General features: G+C 37.7%; 1 protein-coding gene across 4 annotated transcripts in view; it reads left to right on the forward strand.

Moving 5' to 3' along the window:
* GOLGB1 (golgin B1) overlaps positions 1-19,560 on the forward strand; it is a 116,551-nt gene that overhangs the window by 79,363 nt on the left and 17,628 nt on the right. For 3 of the 4 annotated variants that reach the window (XM_004745490.3, XM_004745491.3, XM_045088839.1), the window contains 2 exons: positions 528-5,716; positions 6,562-8,476. In XM_004745490.3, coding sequence (XP_004745547.2) covers positions 528-5,716; positions 6,562-8,476 — 7,104 coding nt within the window. Of the gene's footprint in view, positions 1-527; positions 5,717-6,561; positions 8,477-19,016; positions 19,103-19,560 lie in introns of all 4 variants that reach the window. The other variant, XM_013052694.2, reaches the window with a different exon arrangement.

Consider the following 19,560-nt stretch of genomic DNA (forward strand, 5'->3'; position numbering starts at 1 on the left):
CAGAACTCCTTTTTGATTATTTGATAGTGGTAATTTATCTTAACCTACTTGTTTGATAATCTACTTATCTGGTAATAGCTATCTTATTCAATAGTTTCCATTTCAGTAGATAGCTTAGGAAAAAGAATGATAACTTCCTTCTTGGTTCGGGATGAAACAATATTTAATGCATTTAATGCATTTCCTGCCTCCCTTTTATGTTTAAGTGGTTCTTAAAAGAAACACGTAGGAGTTTTAATACAAAGAAAATAGTTTCTCAAGTAAGGGATATCTGGAAAAGGAGTTCCCAGTTACCATAAGGTCTGATGACTGTGGCTTGGCCTCAGTATAAGATTAACAGGGTACTCTCAGAGGTCCAATTTGGGAAAGAAAAACTGATTTTAAAAGGATTTAGCAGTTTTATGGTAGGAAGTTTAGACTAGTAAGTTGTAGATTTGAAAAAATGCATGAAATAGGCGTTTTTAGTAGACTTTTTCTTCTAAGACATCTATCTGATTGAGGCTTTTCCTTTCTTTTTTTAAAAATAGATCAACATGGTTGATATTACCAGGCTCCATAGGAGCAGCCCTTCTGCCCAGGAGAGTGGACAGGATGTCCTAGACAACACATTTTCTCAGAAACATAAAGAACTGTCAGTTTTATTGTTGGAAATGAAAGAAGCTCAAGAAGAGATTGCATTTCTTAAGTTGCAGCTCCAGGGGAAAAAAGCTGAGGGGGCCCCTGAGGTCCCTGACCAGAAAGAAATGAAGCAGACAGAGAGTGAAGGAATACCCACAGTTAGCATGAAAATACTGCCTGAAGATACAGGACAACATTTTCCCTCAATGCCATGTGAAGAAAGCAGTCTTCCAACAGTTGAAAAAGAAGAGCAGATGAGTAGTAAATATCAAAATAGAACATCTGAGGAAATATCTTTGAACGACACAGGGATGGAATTAAAATCAACCAGGCAGGATGAGGTTGATAAGCCCCCTTCTGCTGTACAAGGAATTTGTAAGTGTCACCAGGATGAATTGGAAAGGCTAAAAAGGCAAATTTCGGAGCTTGAGATAAACTTTCATAAAGCAGAAGAAATCTATGAAGAAAATTTAGATGAGAAAGCTAAGGAAATCTGCAACCTCACCCAGTTGATTGAAGAGTTTAGGAAAAAAGCTGAAAACACCAACAGTGCATTCACTGCTTTGTCTGAAGAAAGAGACCAGCTTCTTTCTCAAGTGAAGGAACTTAGTGTTGTAACAGAACTGAGGGCTCACGTACAACAACTGGAAGTGAACCTTGCAGAAGCAGAAAGGCAAAGAAGACTTGACTATGAAAGTCAGACGAATCATCACAATTTGCTTACTGAACAGATCCACAGTCTAAGCATAGAAGCCAAATCTAAAGATGTGAAGATTGAAGTTTTACAGAATGAACTGGATGACATACAGCTTCAGTTTTCTGAGCAGAGTACACTGGTGAAAAGCCTGCAAAGCCAGCTGCAGAAGAAGGAAAGTGAAGTGCTTGAAGGAGTAGAACGTGTGAAAGATATCTCAAATAAGATGGAAGAACTTTCCCAGGCTCTTTCACAGAAGGAACTTGAAATAGCAAAAATGGATCAACTCTTATTGGAGAAAAAAAGAGATGTGGAAACCCTGCAACAAACCGTCCTGGAGAAGGATCAGCAAGTGACAGAAATTAGCTTTAGTATGACTGAGAAAATGGTCCAGCTTAATGAAGAGAAGTTTTCTCTTGGGATTGAAATTAAGACTCTTAAGGAACAGCTGAACTTATTATCGAGAGCTGAAGAGGCAAAAAAAGAGCAGGTGGAAGAAGATAAAGAAGTTCTTTCTGGCCTTAAACAGAATTCTGATGAGCTGAGCCCAGTAGGGCTCCTAAGTAAAGAAGAGCTTCAGCATGAATTAGACCTTGTGAAGAAAGAAAGTGAACAGAGAAAGAGAAAGCTCCAGGCAGCTCTTATTAACAGAAAGGAGCTTCTACAGAAAGTCAGTAGATTAGAAGAGGAATTGGCCAAAGTGAAAGATGAATCTATGAATGAGATCCCACTCAGTGAGCGTGAGAAGAGGGAAATGAAGGAAGATAAAGAAGGCAAAAAAGACTCAGAAAAATGTGTGACTGCTAAGTGCCACGAAGTAGAAATTTCTTTAAAGCAGACAATATCTGAGAAAGAGGTGGAATTAGAGCTTATAAGGAAGGATTTAGAAGAAAAGGTAGCAGCTGAAGAACAGTTACAGGCTGTGATCAAACAGATGAATCAAAACTTGCAAGAGAAGACAAACCAGATAGATTCGCTGCAAGCAGAAATCATGGAAAACCAAGCAGTTATCCAAAAATTAACCACAGGTAACAAGGATGTAGGTGATGGAGACTCAGCAGCGCCTGTAAAAGAAACAGTGGCGATCAGTCCACCTGGTGCAGGTAGTGGAGAGCACTGGAAACCAGAACTGGAAGAAAAGATACTGGACTTAGAAAAAGAAAAGGAACAACTTCAAAAGAAGCTACAGGAAGTGTTAACGTCTCGAAAGGCTATTCTACAAAAAGCACAGGAGAAAGAAAGACATCTTAGGGAGGAGCTGAAGCACCAGAAGGATGAGTATAATCGCTTACAAGAACAGTTCGATGAGCAGAGCAAGGAAAATGAGAACATTGGAGACCAGCTGAGACAACTCCAGATTCAAGTAAAGGAGTCTATAGACAGAAAACTCCTGGGTATTGACCAGCAGGATCCAGGCTCTCCCATTCCAAGTTTAAAAGAGCCTTTATTCAAAACCACAGAACAGCAACCTCCTCAACTTGTTTCAGAGTCTGACTTTCTTTCTCATCCAAGAGATGGAGATGCTCTGCAGAGCAGTAATTATGTTGCCCAGATTAAGACCCAGCTGAAAGAAATAGAGGTGGAGAAAGAGGAGTTGGAATTGAAGGTTAGTTCTGCAACAAATGAGCTTACTAAAAAATCAGAAGAGGTATTTCAGTTACAAGAGCAGATAAATAAACAAAGTTTGGAAATCCAAAGTCTAAGGACAATGTCCCTTGAAGCTGAAGCCTATGCAGAAAGCCTGAGGCAGAAATTGGAAAGCAGTCAGCTAGAAATTGCTGGATTAGAACATCTAAGAGAATTGCAGCCTGAATTAGATGAACTGCAAAAACTCATAGTCAAAAAGGAAGAAGAAGTTAGAAACCTTTCTGGACAGCTTAATGAGAAAGAGGAGGCGCTTACAAAAGTACAGGCAGAGATAATGGAACAAGAGGATTTAATCAAGGCTCTGCGTACCCAGCTGGAAATGCAAGCCAAAGAACATGATGAGAGGATAAAGCAGTTACAGGTGGAACTTTGTGAAATGAAGCAAAAACCAGAAGAGACTGGAGAAGAAAGTAAAGCAAAGCAACAAATACAGAGGAAACTACAAGCTGCCCTTATTTCCCGAAAAGAAGCACTAAAAGAAAACAAAGGTCTCCAAGAGGAGTTGTCTCTGGCAAGAGATACCATTGAACATCTCACTAAGTCTCTGGCAGACATGGAAAGCCAAGTTTCTACTCAAAATAAAGAAAAAGATACGTTCTTAGGAAAGTTAGCTGCTCTTCAGGAAGAAAGAGACAAGCTCATTACAGAAATGGACAGATCTTTAATGGAAAATCAAAGTCTCAATAGCTCTTGTGAAAGTTTGAAATTAGCTCTGGAGGATCTTACCGAAGATAAGGAAAAGTTAGTGAAGGAAATTGAATCTTTGAAATGTTCTAAGATTGCAGAAAGCACTGAGTGGCAAGAGAAACACAAAGAGTTACAAAAAGAGTATGAAGTTCTTCTGCAGTCTTATGAGAATGTCAGTAATGAGGCAGAAAGAATTCAGCATGTTGTGGAAACTGTGAGGCAGGAGAAACAAGAACTTTATGGAAAGTTAAGAAGCACAGAAGCAAACAAGAAAGAAGCAGAAAAGCAGTTGCAGGAAACTGAACAGGAAATGGAGGAAATGAAGGAAAAGATGAGAAAGTTTGCCAAATCTAAACAGCAGAAAATCCTAGAACTGGAAGAAGAGAATGACCGGCTTAGAGCAGAGGTACAGTCTGGAGGAGGTGCATCTAATGATGTTATGGAGGCACTTCTTTCTTCCAATTCCAACTTGAAAGAGGAACTAGAAAGGGTCAAAACAGAGTATAAAACCCTTTCTAAAGAGTTTGAGGCTTTAATGACTGAGAAGGAATCTCTAAGTGAAGAGGTTCAAGATTTAAAGCATCAAGTAGAAAGTGTTGTGTCCATAGAAGGTAGCCTAAAGGCCACTGAGAAACAGGATAACCAAAGAAATATCATTGAAGGGGCAACACAGTCTGTCCCAGGTGAGTCTAATGAGCAAGACTCTCGGGACATGAACACTGGGCCGGAAGATTCAGAATCCATTTTGTCAGAGAACAGTGCCAAGAAGCCTGATGAAGGTGAGAATGTCAGCTCACATGATGAAATTAATAACTATCTTCAGCAGATTGATCAGCTCAAAGAAAGAATTGCTCAGTTAGAGGAAGAGAAGCAGAAAGAAAGGGAATTTAGCCAGACTTTAGAAAATGAGAGAAGTACTTTACGGAGTCAAATATCAGCGAAGGATGGCGAACTAAAAATGCTTCAGGAAGAAGTAACCAAAATAAACCTATCAAATCAGCAAATACAAGAAGAACTTGCCAGAGTTACCAAGCTAAAGGAGACAGCAGAAGAAGAGAAAGATGATTTGGAAGAAAGGCTTATGAATCAGTTAGCAGAACTTAATGGAAGCATTGGGAATTACTATCAGGATGTTACAGATGCCCAAATAAAAAATGAGCTACTAGAATCTGAAATGCAGAACCTTAAAAAATGTGTGAGTGAATTGGAAGAAGAAAAGCAGCAGTTAGTCAAAGAGAAAACTAAGGTGGAATCAGAAATACGAAAGGAATATTTGGAGAAAATACAAGGTGCTCAGAAGGGACCTGGCAATAAAAGCCATGCGAAGGAACTACAGGAACTCTTAAAAGAAAAACAGCAGGAAGTAAAGCAGCTGCAGAAGGACTGCATCAGGTACCAAGAGAAAATCAGTGCTCTGGAGAGAACTGTTAAGGCCTTAGAATTTGTTCAGACCGAGTCTCAAAAAGATTTGGAAATAACCAAAGAAAATCTGGCTCAGGCCACCGAACACCGCAAGAAGGCAGAAGCAGAATTGGCTAGCTTCAAAGTTCTACTAGATGATACTCAGAGTGAAGCAGCAAGGGTCCTAGCAGACAATCTTAAGTTGAAAAAGGAACTTCAGTCAAACAAAGAATCAGTTAAAAGCCAAATGAAACAAAAGGATGAAGATCTGGAGCGAAGACTGGAGCAGGTAGAAGAGAAACACCTGAAAGAGAAGAAGAACATGCAAGAGAAACTGGATGCTTTGCGTAGAGAAAAAGTCCACTTGGAAGAGACATTTGGAGAGATTCAGATTACTTTGAACAAGAAAGACAAGGAAGTTAAGCAACTTCAGGAAAACTTGGACAGTACCGTGGCCCAGCTTGCAGCTTTCACAAAGAGCATGTCTTCCCTTCAGGATGATCGAGACAGGGTGATAGATGAAGCCAAGAAATGGGAGAGGAAATTCAGTGATGCTATTCAAACCAAAGAAGAAGAAATTAGACTCAAAGAGGAGAACTGCAGTGTTCTAAAGGATCAACTTAGGCAGATGTCCATCCACATGGAGGAATTTAAGATCAATATTTCCAGGTAAATGTGGAACTTTTTTGCTCTTCTAAATGTAACTGAAGGTAAAGAAGGCCTCTATTTAAACTATTTTTATGTCTATTAATATTATGGGACTAATTTTGGTTTAAATTTCACTAGAAATTTCCCCCATATTCTGTCTCACTTCTGACTCTCTCTTTTTTTGTCAGTGACTTTTGGCTAATATTAAGATGGAAAATCTATGTCTGCTTCTCTTCCCATCTTTCTCTTGGGAGAACTCTTTTATTTCTCCCTTTCTTTTCATTTTCATTTCCACTGCTTTGTCTGGATTTTTACTGCGGTACTGCCAAATGATTGTTATAGCCTTATAAATGATGTCCTCTTTTCTCTTTCCCATATTCAACATCAATTCATACTGCATGAGAGTTATTGTCCTCTAACTTCAATTTTATATCATTTTTCAAATTCAGGAGCTGATGGTGACCCCCATACTGGGAACTCCTCCACTTTTATTAGGATTTTTCTGCTTTGAGGCAGGTTTCCTCATTGTCATACCAAGATTATTCCTTTAAGGAGCTAGACTTGAGCTTTTCTGGAGCAAAGTAAAGCAAAATAATAGAAAGTACTGCTTTCTAGGGTGTGCAAAGTCATGTCACTAAAATAAGCAACATGGCTTTGGAGTTTTAAGACTTAAATAACCTTAGGTGCAATATATCTTTAATGCAGACCATCCAGTAGAACTAATACCTCTTCGTTGGAAGGATGAGCACCTTTAATTACGAATACTGCTTCATCTTTAAATCTGAGTAATGTTGTATATGTCCCTTAGGCATCAAATAGTGTTCCCTTGAAATCTGTGATTAATGACCTTCTCTCTTTCTTTCCAGGCTTGAACATGACAAGCAGATTTGGGAGTCCAAGGCCCAGACAGAGGTTCAGCTTCAACAGAAGGTCTGTGAGACTCTGCAGGGGGAAAACAAAGAACTTTTGTCTCAGCTAGAAGAGACTCGACAACTATACCACAGTTCTCAGAATGAATTAGTTAAGTTGGAATCAGAACTTAAGATTCTCAGAGACCAGTCAGCTGATTTAAATAACTCTTTAGAAAAATGTAAGGAAAACAAAGAAAACTTAGAAGGAATCATAAAGCGGCAAGAGGCTGATATCCAGAATTGTAAGTTCAGTTATGAACAGCTAGAGACGGATCTTCAGGCCTCCAGAGAACTGACCAGCAGGCTGCATGAAGAAATAAACATGAAAGAGCAGAAGATTGTAAGCTTGCTTTCTGCCAAGGAACAGGCAGTCCAAGTAGCTGTTGCTGAACTACATCAGCAACATAATAAAGAAATTAAAGAATTGGAAAACCTGTTGTTGCAGGAGGAAGAGGAGAATGTTGTCCTAGAAGAGGAGAACAAAAAGGCTGTTGACAAAACCAATCAGCTTATGGAGGCACTGAAAGCCATCAAAAAGGAAAACATGCAGCAGAAGGCTCAGTTGAATTCCTTTGTTAAATCCATGTCTTCTCTCCAGGATGACAGAGACCGCATCGTAGGTGACTACCAGCAGCTGGAAGAGCGACATCTCTCTGTCATCTTGGAAAAAGATCAACTCATCCAAGACTCTGCTGCTGAGAATAACAAGCTTAAAGAAGAAATTCGATGCTTGCGGAGTCATATGGATGATCTTAATTCTGAGAATGCCAAACTAGATGCAGAACTAATCCAATATAGAGAAGACCTGAACCAAGTGATATCAAGAAAGGACTGCCAGCAAAAGCAGCTCCTTGATGCTCAACTTCAGCAGAATAAGGAGCTGAAAAGTGAATGTGTCAAATTGGAAGAAAAGCTGAAGGAGTCTGAGGAAGCAAAGGAGGATCTGCGAAGGTCCTCTCTTGCTCTAGAGGAGGAGAAACAAAGTTTGTCTAAAGAGATTGAGAGCTTAAATGTGTCTGTATCCCAACTAAAGAGACAATTGACAGCCTTGCAAGAAGAAGGAACTTTAGGAATATTTCAGGCCCAACTAAAAGTAAAAGAAGAAGAAGTACAGAGGTTAAGTACTATCGTTTTCTCCTCTCAGAAGAGAATTACAGAATTGGAAGAGGAATTGGTTCGTGTTCAGAAGGAGGCTGCCAAGAAGGTGGGTGAAATTGAAGATAAACTGAAGAAAGAATTGAAACATCTTCATCATGATGCAGGGATAATGCGAAACGAAACAGAAACCGCAGAAGAGAGAGTGGCAGAGCTGGCAAGAGATCTGGTGGAGATGGAACAGAAATTACTCTCAGTCACCAAAGAAAATAAAGACCTCACAGCACAAATCCAGTCTTTTGGAAGGTCTATGAATTCCCTACAAAACAGCAGAGATCGTGCCAATGAGGAGCTTGATGAACTGAAAAGGAAATACGATGCCAGTCTGAAGGAGCTGACAGAGCTGAGAGAAGAACAGGGGCTCCTAAGCAGGAGAAGAGATGCTCCTGTTTCGAAAGTTGCCCTTTCTGTGAACTCCACTGAGGATAACAGCTTGCCTCGCCTCGATAAACTTAACCAACAGCTTCTGTCCAAAGATGAGCAACTGCTTCACTTGTCCTCACAACTAGAAGATTCTTACAACCAAGTGCAGTCCTTTTCCAAGGCTATGGCCAGTCTACAGAATGAGAGAGATCACCTGTTGAATGAACTGGAGAAATTCCGCAAGTCAGAGGAGGGGAAGCAGAGGTCTGCAGCCCAGCCTGCAACCACCCCGGCTGAAGTCCAGAGTTTAAAGAAAGCTATGTCATCACTCCAAAATGACAGAGACCGACTAGTGAGTGTCTGGTTCTCTTTCTGATCTTTATTTAAGAGTTTTTGAGCTTTTCTTTAAAAAATTTTCACTTCTGTAGGAAAAGATGAGCACGTTCTTGCATATATATATTATCTGGGCATTTTGGAACAGTATTATACATCCCACAGGTTTTATTTGGTCTTAGACACACAAACATTATTTAAATTACTTTAATTCTGCTAGTACCATTTAAAAATAATTACAGATTTTCTTTGCACAAAACTCTCCACGCTATAAAAGGACTAAAAGACATGGAGGTTGTTTTATGTATTTTGTACACACATGTTGATGTTTCCAGAATGTGTCACAGTTTAATTGAACTAAGGTATAGGAGTCATTCAGGGCCTTCTTACAGTAAGAGTTTAGCCTTGGGTCATCTGGTAGAATTATAGAGAGGACTCAGCTTATCTCATGTATAACTCAACCCTAATTTGTCACAAAAAAGTTAAATATATAAAGAGTTAATCTAAAGAAGTTAAAAAAAAATAATAAAGAAGTTCAGTACCCAGCTTTTTTTTAATCGGAGAGAAAGATAAGGAGGATCTCTCATGCTAAAATTTTGCTTTTAGAAGGATCCAGTAGCTTAGTTCAGGTCTTTTTTTCTAAGAACCTCCGGGGTATCAAGATTCAGAAGCAAAACTGGAATTATTATAAGCCAGGCCAAGTTCTACTTTGTGAGGTTACTATCTTCACTTTCATGACAGTTCTTAACTCTTTTAAGACCATGTACTTAGGCAAAATAGGAAATAAAATGAGGTTCAAAAGGCTGGATATTCCATTAAAAAGTGACCCATGTCCAGAATATGAAAATTCTAGTTTTTAAGAACAGCCTCAATAAACAAGATCATTGCTTCTAACTACAAATTCTTGTTCTAATTTTCTTTTTCATTGTAGGCAATGTGTTCATTCATATTACATTTTATATCCAGTATTTATAGATACCTTTTTCACTTTTGTAATCTGAATAAAACCTTTTCAGCTGCAGTTTTGACAGCAGTATAATGTATATGTATTTATTTATGTCTTAAAATAGTTTCAGTTCAGCTGACTTTGTCCTGGGAGCTAACCCTTTTTTGTTGTTGTTGTTGCTTTCAGAATGCAAATGTAAAAGATTTTCATCAGAACAGGATATACTTCAAAGATGTAGTATTTTATAGCTATCTAGGGCTTGATTATCTTCAAAGTCAAAATCTTTTTCCTAAAAGCTATTAGGTTAGATTTTGAATTGACAAGGTTTCATTTCGTCAGTTGATTTACTCTTCTTATCTGTTCTAAACACTGGGGACAAAACTTGTTATCTCTCAACCCTTGCTATCTCTCAGCCTTTTCTATTTCTTAGTCCCCATTCCACATTTTTATCTGCTGGATATTTTCAAGCCAGGTCAGCATATTTTTACTTACATATTTCTATAACCCATAGTAATGTTCCTCTATTCTGTAAGGCTCATAGCTGGCTATGATTTTATTTCATTTATCATCAAAGTCTGTTACTTTATTCATAATGGGCCTCAATTATCTCTTTTCCTTTCTATCATCATTTAGGATGAGTTCTTAACACTGTACGTTTAACTGTTGTGGTACTGCTTCTTCCAATTTGTCATTTTCCAGTATATTTTTATATACCATTGCTGAATAAATCTGAAGCTTTGCTTTCTTATTACTGTACTGCTCAAAAACCTTTAAAAGTTGTATTATCTCTAGAATAGGCTTGGGATTCAAACCTTTTAGTCTGGCATTTGAGACCCTATAATTTGGTTAGGTCCTTCTTTCCAGCCTTCCTTGATACTGCTGCCCTACTCATACCCTTCATTGCAGCCAAACTGATCTACTTATTATGCAGTAATCCTACCTAGTACTTCCACATTACCATCCTCTGAACCAAAATGTCCTCTCTATTTTCCTTTTTTGGGAAGATATTTCCCACTATTAAACATCGCCCTGGAGCTCAAACTTACTGGTTACATTTCCAGACCTCTTAAATACCTGTTACCTTCTATACTTCTCTAGTACTTTCATTTGTCTCATATTGTCCTGATGTGTATATGTCTATATGTCTGTGTGTGTAAGTGTCATGTCTTACACTTGTTTGTATTTCCTATGATTTTAACATAGGAGGAATTAATTATGTGGTAGATAATCAACCATTGGTGATCATTCTCTGTTGTTGTTGTTACTGAAAACACTGTGGGGTTGTTTTTTTTTTTTTTTTTTTTTTTTTTTCATTTTGTAAAACTGTCATATAGGGGAGTTCTGGAAACATTGGCTCTTAACATCTGCCGTAAATGAAAGCCAAGGCAGGGTTATAAATCACATGAAGGCCTGTTACTCTGACTTGGTGATACTACATTTGAGGTCCACTACAGTCTGCTGAGGCCCTTCTGCATACTTTTGGAATGTATTGTTAACTGGCCATCAGCTCTTTTCCACATAACTTGTTTTCAGTCTGTGTCATGGGCATTGAAGTTTATAGTCTCTCATTTACTGGCTGCATGTATGATAAATACGGGAGCTTTCTTATGTCAACCACTATCAGTTTGAACATGCAGCTTAGGCCAGCAGTTTATCATCTCTGCCTACACTACACTTCCTTCCCATCAGGACCATCCCAGAAATGATTGAGATCCGAAAAGGATTTAGCTTACTTTGATTCTCTTCTTTACTTAGTTATTCAGAGGGGAGTTTCTCCAAGTCTGAGGGTCCCAGGTGCAGAGAATTAGCCCTGGGGAGTCTACTACAGTGTCACAAACAACTCTGAAAACATTCTGTAGTTTTTGTATCTATTTGAACTTCCTTTGGACTTTCCCATAATCAAATAGGTACTTAGGCAATTTCTGTCTAACGGGTAGAAAGCAAATCTCCAGAACCGCATTTATCTATACACATTTTGTTCTTTTTTAAAATTTGCTTTCAAATTCCAATATAATTAATGTACAGTGTGACAGTTTCAGGTATACAATATAGTGATTCAGGAATTCTGTACATTACTCAGTGCTCATCAGGTAAGTGTACTCTCAGTCTCCTTCACCTGTTTTTACTCCATTCCCCAGCCACCTCCCCTCTGGTAACCATCACTTTGTACTCTATAGAGTCTGGTTTTTGGCCTCTTTTTTTCTTCGATCATTTGTTTTAAGTTCCACCTATGAAGAAAATTATATGGTATTTGTCTTTCTATGACTGACTTATTTCACTTAGTATCATACACTCTAGACCCATACAAGTTGTTACAAATAGTGAGATTTCATTCTTTTTTATGGATGGGTAATATTCCATTATGTATATGTGCACCACATCTTTTTTTTTTAATATAATTTTTTATTTTTTATAAACATATATTTTTATCCCCAGGGGTACAGGTCTATGAATCACCAGGTTTACACACTTCACAGCACTCACCAAAGCACATACCCTCCCCAATGTCCATAATCCCACCCCCTTCTCCAAAACCCCCTCCCCCCAGCAACCCTCAGTTTGTTTTGTGAGATTAAGAGTCACTTATGGTTTGTCTCCCTCCCAATCCCATTTTCTTTCATTTATTCTTCTTGTACCCACTTAAGCCCCCATGTTGCATCACCACTTCCTCATATCAGGGAGATCATAGGATAGTTGTCTTTCTCTGCTTGACTTATTTCGCTAAGCATGATACGCTCTAGTTCCATCCATGTTGTTGCAAATGGCAAGATTTCATTTCTTTTGATGGCTGCATAGTATTCCATTGTGTATATATACCACATCTTCTTGATCCATTCATCTGTTGATGGACATCTAGGTTCTTTCCATAGTTTGGCTATTGTGGACATTGCTGCTATAAACATTCAGGTACACGTGTCCCTTTGGATCACTACGTTTGTATCTTTAGGGTAAATACCCAATAGTGCAATTGTTGGGTCATAGGGCAGTTCTATTTTCAACATTTTGAGGAACCTCCAGCTTGCATTCCCACCAACAGTGTAGGAGGGTTCCCCTTTCTCGGCATCCTCGCCAGCATCTGTCATTTCCTGACTTGTTGATTTTAGCCATTCTGACTGGTGTGAGGTGATATCGCATTGTGGTTTTGATTTGTATTTCCCTGATGACGAGTGATATGGAGCACTTTTTCATGTGTCTGTTGGCCATCTGGATGTCTTCTTTGCAGAAATGTCTGTTCATGTCCTCTGCCCATTTCTTGATTGGATTATTTGTTCTTTGGGTATTGAGTTTGCTAAGTTCTTTATAGATTCTGGACACTAGTCCTTTATCTGATATGTCATTTGCAAATATCTTCTCCCATTCTGTCAGTTGTCTTTTGATTTTGTTAACTGTTTCCTTTGCTGTGCAAAAGCTTTTGATCTTGATAAAATCCCAAGAGTTCATTTTTTCCCTTGCTTCCCTTGCCTTTTGCGTTGTTCCTAGGAAGATGTTGCTGCGGCTGAGGTTGAAGAGGTTGCTGCCTGTGTTCTCCTCAAGGATTTTGATGGATTCCTTTCTCACATTGATGTCCTTCATCCATTTTGAGTCTATTTTTGTGTGTGGTGTAAGGAAATGGTCCAATTTCATTTTTCTGTATGTGGCTGTCCAATTTTCCCAGCACCACTTATTGAAGAGGCTGTCTTTTTTCCATTGGACATTCTTTCCTGCTTTGTCAAAGATTAATTGACCATAGAGTTGAGGGTCTATTTCTGGGCTCTCTATTCTGTTCCATTGATCTATGTGTCTGTTTTTGTGCCAGTACCATGCTGTCTTGATGATGACAGCTTTGTAATAGAGCTTGAAATCCGGAATTGTGATGCCACCAACGTTGGCTTTCTTTTTCAATATCCCTTTGGCTATTCGAGGTCTTTTCTGGTTCCATATAAATTTTAGCATTATTTGTTCCATTTCTTTGAAAAAGATGGATGGTACTTTGATAGGAATTGCATTAAATGTGTAGATTGCTTTAGGTAGCATAGACATTTTCACAATATTTATTCTTCCAATCCAGGAGCATGGAACATTTTTCCATTTCTTTGTGTCTTCCTCAATTTCTTTCATGAGTACTTTATAGTTTTCTGAGTATAGATTCTGTTTCTCTTTGGTTAGGTTTATTCCTAGGTATCTTATGGTTTTGGGTGCAATTGTAAATGGGATTGACTCCTTAATTTCTCTTTCTTCTGTCTTGCTGTTGGTGTAGAGAAATGCAACTGATTTCTGTGCATTGATTTTATATCCTGACACTTTACTGAATTCCTGTATAAGTTCTAGCAGTTTTGGAGTGGAGTCTTTTGGGTTTTCCACATATAGTATCATATCATCTGCGAAGAGTGATAATTTGACTTCTTCTTTGCCGATTTGGATGCCTTTAATTTCCTTTTGTTGTCTGATTGCTGAGGCTAGGACCTCTAGTACTATGTTGAATAGCAGTGGTGATAATGGACATCCCTGCCATGTTCCTGACCTTAGCGGAAAAGCTTTCAGTTTTTCTCCATTGAGAATGATATTTGCGGTGGGTTTTTCATAGATGGCTTTGATGATATTGAGGTATGTGCCCTCTATCCCTACACTTTGAATAGTTTTGATCAGGAAGGGATGCTGTACTTTGTCAAATGCTTTTTCAGCATCTATTGAGAGTATCATATGGTTCTTGTTCTTTCTTTTATTGATGTGTTGTATCACATTGACTGATTTGCGGATGTTGAACCAACCTTGCAGCCCTGGAATAAATCCCACTTGGTCGTGGTGAATAATCCTTTTAATGTACTGTTGAATCCTATTGGCTAGTATTTTGTTGAGTATTTTCGCATCTGTGTTCATCAAGGATATTGGTCTATAGCTCTCTTTTTTGATGGGATCCTTGTCTGGTTTGGGGATCAAGGTGATACTGGCCTCATAAAATGAGTTTGGAAGTTTTCCTTCCATTTCTATTTTTTGGAACAGTTACAGGAGAATAGGAATTAGTTCTTCTTTAAATGTTTGGTAGAATTCCCCCGGGAAGCCGTCTGGCCCTGGGCTTTTGTTTGTTTGGAGATTTTTATTTTATTTTATTTTTAAAGATTTTATTTCTTTATTTGACAGACAGAGAGAGAGATATCACAAGTAGGAAGAGAGGCAGGCAGAGAGAGAGGGGGAAGCAGGCTCCCTGCTGAGCAGAGAGCCCGATGCAGGACTCGATCCCAGAACCCTGAGATCATGACCTGAGCTGAAAGAAGAGGCTTTAACCCACTGAGCCACCCAGGCTCCCCTTTTGTGTATTTTAGATACTAATCCTTTAGTGGATATATCAGTTACAAATATGTTCTCCCATTCAGTAGGTTGTCTTTTTTTGTTGATTGTTTTTTTTATTGCTGTTCAGAAGCTTTTTATTTTGATGTAGTCCCAATGGTTTATTTTTGCCTTTGTCTCCTTTGACCTGGGAGACATATCTAGAAAAGCGTTGCCAGGGCCAGTGTCAAAGAAATTACTGCCTGTGTTGTCTTCTAGGATTTTTATGGTTTCAGGTCTCATAATTAGGTCTTAAGTCCATTTAGGACTTATTTTTGCATATGGTGTAAGAAAAGTTGTCCAGTTTCATTCTTTTGCACGTAGCTGTCCAGTTTCCCATTCCATTCCTATTTGTTGAAGAAACTTTTTTCCCACTGCATGTTCTTGCCTCATTTGTCTTATATTAATTGACCTATAATCGTGGGTTTGTTTCTGGGCTCTCTGTTCTATTCCAGTGAGCTATATGTTTTTATGTCAGTGCCATACTGTTTTGATGATTACAGCTTTGTAGTATAGCTTGAACTCTGAGATAGTGATACCTCCAGTTTTGTTCTTTTTCAAGATTGCTTTGGTGTTTGGGGTCTTTAGTGGTTGCACACAAATTTTAGGATTTTTTGTTTTGTTTTATTTTGTGAAAAATATTATTGGCATTTTTATAGGGACTGTATTTGATTATAAAATTGACATTTTAATAATATTTGCTCTCCCAATCCATGAGCATGTAGTACCTTTCCATTTTGTTTTTTTCTGTCACCAGTGTTTTATAGATTTTACAGATTTCAGAGTACAGGTTTTTCACCTCTTTGGTTAATTTTATTCTTAGGATTTTACCATTTCTGGTTGTAGTTGTAAATGGGATTGTTTTATTAATATCTCTTTCTGTTGGTTCATTAAGTATATAGACATGCAACAGACTTCTGTCTTTTGGTTTTTGTATCCTGTGAACTTAGTGAATTCATTTTTCAGTTCTTGGTGGTGTCTTTACAGTTTTCAAAATATTGAGTTTTCTTTCTTACCAGTTTGGATGCCTTTTCTTTTTCTTATCTGAGGCTGTGGCTAGGACTTCGAGTACCATGTTAAATAAAAGTGGTGAGAGAGAAAATTCTTGTATGGTTCCTGACCTCAGGGGAAAAGCTCTCAATTTTTCCCACTGAGTATGTTGTTAGCTGTGGGTTTTTATATAAGGCCTTATTATGTTGAGGTATATTCCCTCTAAACCTACTTTGTTGAGGGCTTTTATCATGAATGGATGCTGTACTTTGTCAAATACTTCATTTATTGAAAAGATCATATGGTTCTTATAATTTCTTTTATTAAAGTGGTGTATCATGTTGATTCATTTGTGAAAATTGAACCACCCTGCATCCCAGGAGTAAATCCTACTGGATCATGGTGAATGATTTTTTAAATGTATTATTGGATTTAGTTTGGCAATATTTTGTTGAGGATTTTTGCATCTTATGTTCATCAAGACTTGTTGACTGTAGCTCTCTATTTTTTAGCAGAGTTTTTATCTGATTATGGAATAGGGTAATGCTAACCAATGACTTTGGGAGCTTTCCTTCCAATTCTACGTTTTGGAGTAGTTTGAGATGAACAGGATTAACTTTGCTTCAGATGTTTGGTAGAATTCATTTGTGAAGATGTCTTGTTTTGGGGGAGTTTGTTGATTACCGATTCAATTTCTTTGCTGATTATCAGTGTGTTCAAATTTTCTATGTCTTCCTGCTTCAGTTTTGGTAGGTTACATGTTTCTACAAATTTATCCATTTCTTCTAGGTTGTCCAATTTGTAGACATATAATTTTTCATAATATTCTCTTAAAATCTTTGTATTCCTGTTGTTCAGTTAGGTCATCAGTTCTTTTCCCAGTTTTCTGGCAGCCATCAGAAATGAGGAATTAAAGAGCCCTATACATGAATTGCAGTGTCCATATTTTAGGGGATGGGAAGAAAGAAAAGCTGTTTGTAAGAATAGTTATTAAGTATTGAGGCCTGCAAGAAATTCATTCTGTGTTTCCATAGAGAGGACTATATGAAGTTGTAAAACATCCTTTACTTCTCTACAGTAAATATAAGTGTTTTATAGGGTTTAGTTTAGCTGTTCCTTGCTGTAACTGCTTAGCAAAAGAACTTTGTATAATTTCCCAAAGATACTTATACAGATGGTTAAAATGCAGTCCCAGACACACAGCTTTCTGATGATCTGGTCTATTTTAAGATTAACATTTAGAGTATCTGGATTAGAGAAGGGAATAAAGAATACATTTAGCGCATAAAAAGTCTATTGTTTAAAGAATAAAGTTGTATATATGTTACTACATTCAGCATGTCACTGAATTCTGCATGTTTGATGAGAAAAACAAACAACACCTGTACTCCAACTCTTTCTCTTTCTCCCAAGGCAGTTTACTTTGAACTCTCTTATTGTTTTGGTGTTTTCTCAGTGTCTACATATCATGCTTATAATGCATCTTGGGTTTTCATTCTTTGCATTAGCTATTGACTTTCTTTTATGCTAACAGGGTTTAGTTCTCTTTTTTCTCCCGTTCTACAGTGTATATGCACCTACTCAATATACAGTCTCTTCCCCATTCTGATGTAATTTAAATTTTGGTTAGTTTAATATTTATGTTTATATCAGTGTTTACATTTTTAGGACTACAAATGAGAGCTGAGACATGTTATTTTTATTTTCCTCAGCATCTTTTTCCCCCTTAGAGTTAATACTCTTTTTGTTGTTATTTTGTTTTCTTTGTATTCATCAATGTAATTTAACTCCAGGTTTATTGCCATTTATTCACATGTCCTCTTTAAGATGTTTATTCCTATCAATTTTGTATTTATGAAGAAAATTTGGAGTCGCTTTCTTATTCTTACGTGAGCCAGGATACTGTTTTCATCCTAGGATAGCTCCCTTCACATTTGTCCTCTGTTAGATCTCCTGTTTCTTCTATTCCACATCTTCTTCTTCTTGGTTTTGTATCATTTTGTTGAAAGAAATCATTTAGTAGCTCCCTAAGAAAAGATGCAGGGGAGGTAAATTTCTTGAAAGTGTCTTTTCGTCTCTCATAGTTGATTGGTAGTTTGGCTGGGTATAGAATTCTAGGCTGAAAATAATTCCCCTTCAAAATTGTGAAGACTTCGGTCTGTTACCTTTTAGTTTACATTGTGGTGCAGGAGTCTAAAGCTGTTTTGTTCCCTAATCTTTAAATCTGATCCGTTTCTTTATCTCTTTTTCTCTCTCTGTCTCCTTTTCTCTCATCTTTTTCTGGAAATGTATAGAAGTTTTTAGAACTATGTATTCTGAAATTTTATGACAATGTACTTTGATGTGGGTCTATTTTCATTCATCATTGTGTCTAGTCCTTTGAATCTAAGAAGTCATATTCATCAGTTTTGGGAGATTCTTTTGAATTATGTTTTACCAATTTTTCCCCATCCTTTTTCTCTGTTGTACCCTGCCCCTTGAAAAGCCAGTTATTTAGATTTAGGACCTTCTGGTTTGGTTGTATAATTTTGTTATCTTTCCTAGTCTTTTGGCTATACTCTGGGAAGATTTTCTCACCTTTATCTTTAGAGCCCCATATTGAGGTTTTCATTTTTGCTATCATGTTCTAAGGATTTCTTTTTTTCTTTTTCTTATCTTTCCAAAAATAGTGGTGGCAATTTTGTTCTTTGATGTTTTCTTATAATGAAATTTTCTTTAATATTTTTTTCTGCTACAATGTTTCTGATTTCTATAAGCCTTCAAGTATATTAAATTCTTTCCCCTGCTAAGCTCTTTTGAATGACTTTTGTTCTAGTTCTTTTCATCCTAGCCTTAGTGATAGCCATTCTCTGGTGAGCGTTAACCCTTGATTTACTCTTCATGTTTAAGGGTAGGGTCTAAAAATCTTGTGAATGGGGCTTACCAACTGTGAGGTTGGTGATTGCAGGGTGATGTTGCTGAGCTTTCTCTGGGTAGTCCCAGTCTTGGTATCTTTAGTTCCTCTTAGGCTGGTTAGATTTTCTAAAGAAGACTTATCATTTCATGCATGGATGGTAACGGCCTGGGTGCCAGCACTATCCATCTTAAGTAGGGAAAGGGTTCAAGAATTTAGGAGGCATATATTTACTTGATCACTGTTGTTTTAGAGCAGTACCTTTACCTTCAGTTGTGCCTGGTATCTAATGGTCCAGAGACGACTTGCCTTCTCCAAAGAATAAAACTCTAGTTGTCAGAGTTAACAAAAGATGTGCAACTGAGGAGAGTATTTAGGGATGCAGTTGTTTTTTAAGCAGCTTTCATTTAATCCTCCTTATTTCAGCTACCACCTTCTCCCTACCCCCATCACCATCTTCTCCAGAGGTACCTGGTGCTGTTAATTCCTGAGCCTTTTGAAGATTCTGCAGAGTAAGTTCTGTTGGTTCTTGGCTTTCCTTACTGCCAGCTTAAGATTTGGCTTTCCCAGATATGTTAAGTCAGTTACTACTTATGCATCTGCTTTTCAGCTTCCAAAATTAATTTTGTTGCTGCTGACTCCTCTCTTGTTCTTCCTGTTCTTGTGTATTATGCTTATGATGCCTTTATTGTAGCTTTAATGATGTTTCCAAGAGTGGGTGAAGGAGACGTGTGTTCAAGGCCCCCTTTTAATCCAGATGTCCTAACATTTATTTCTTACTACCAAGCTTTTAATGAGTGCTGGGGATAAACAATTTGAAGATGCACCTGGAATGTAGATAGGCAATTTTGTTGATTAAAGGCAAGTCCATCATCATTGTATCATCATCATCATTATTATCACCACCATCGCCATTAATTTTCTCATTTAGTTCTCATAATCTAAGTACCATAAGGGAGGTAAGGGAAAT

Source organism: Mustela putorius, unplaced genomic scaffold (genome assembly GCF_011764305.1).
Source record: "Mustela putorius furo isolate JIRA1106 unplaced genomic scaffold, ASM1176430v1.1 tig00003834_pilon_pilon_pilon, whole genome shotgun sequence".
Classification (NCBI taxonomy): Eukaryota; Metazoa; Chordata; class Mammalia; order Carnivora; family Mustelidae; genus Mustela; species Mustela putorius.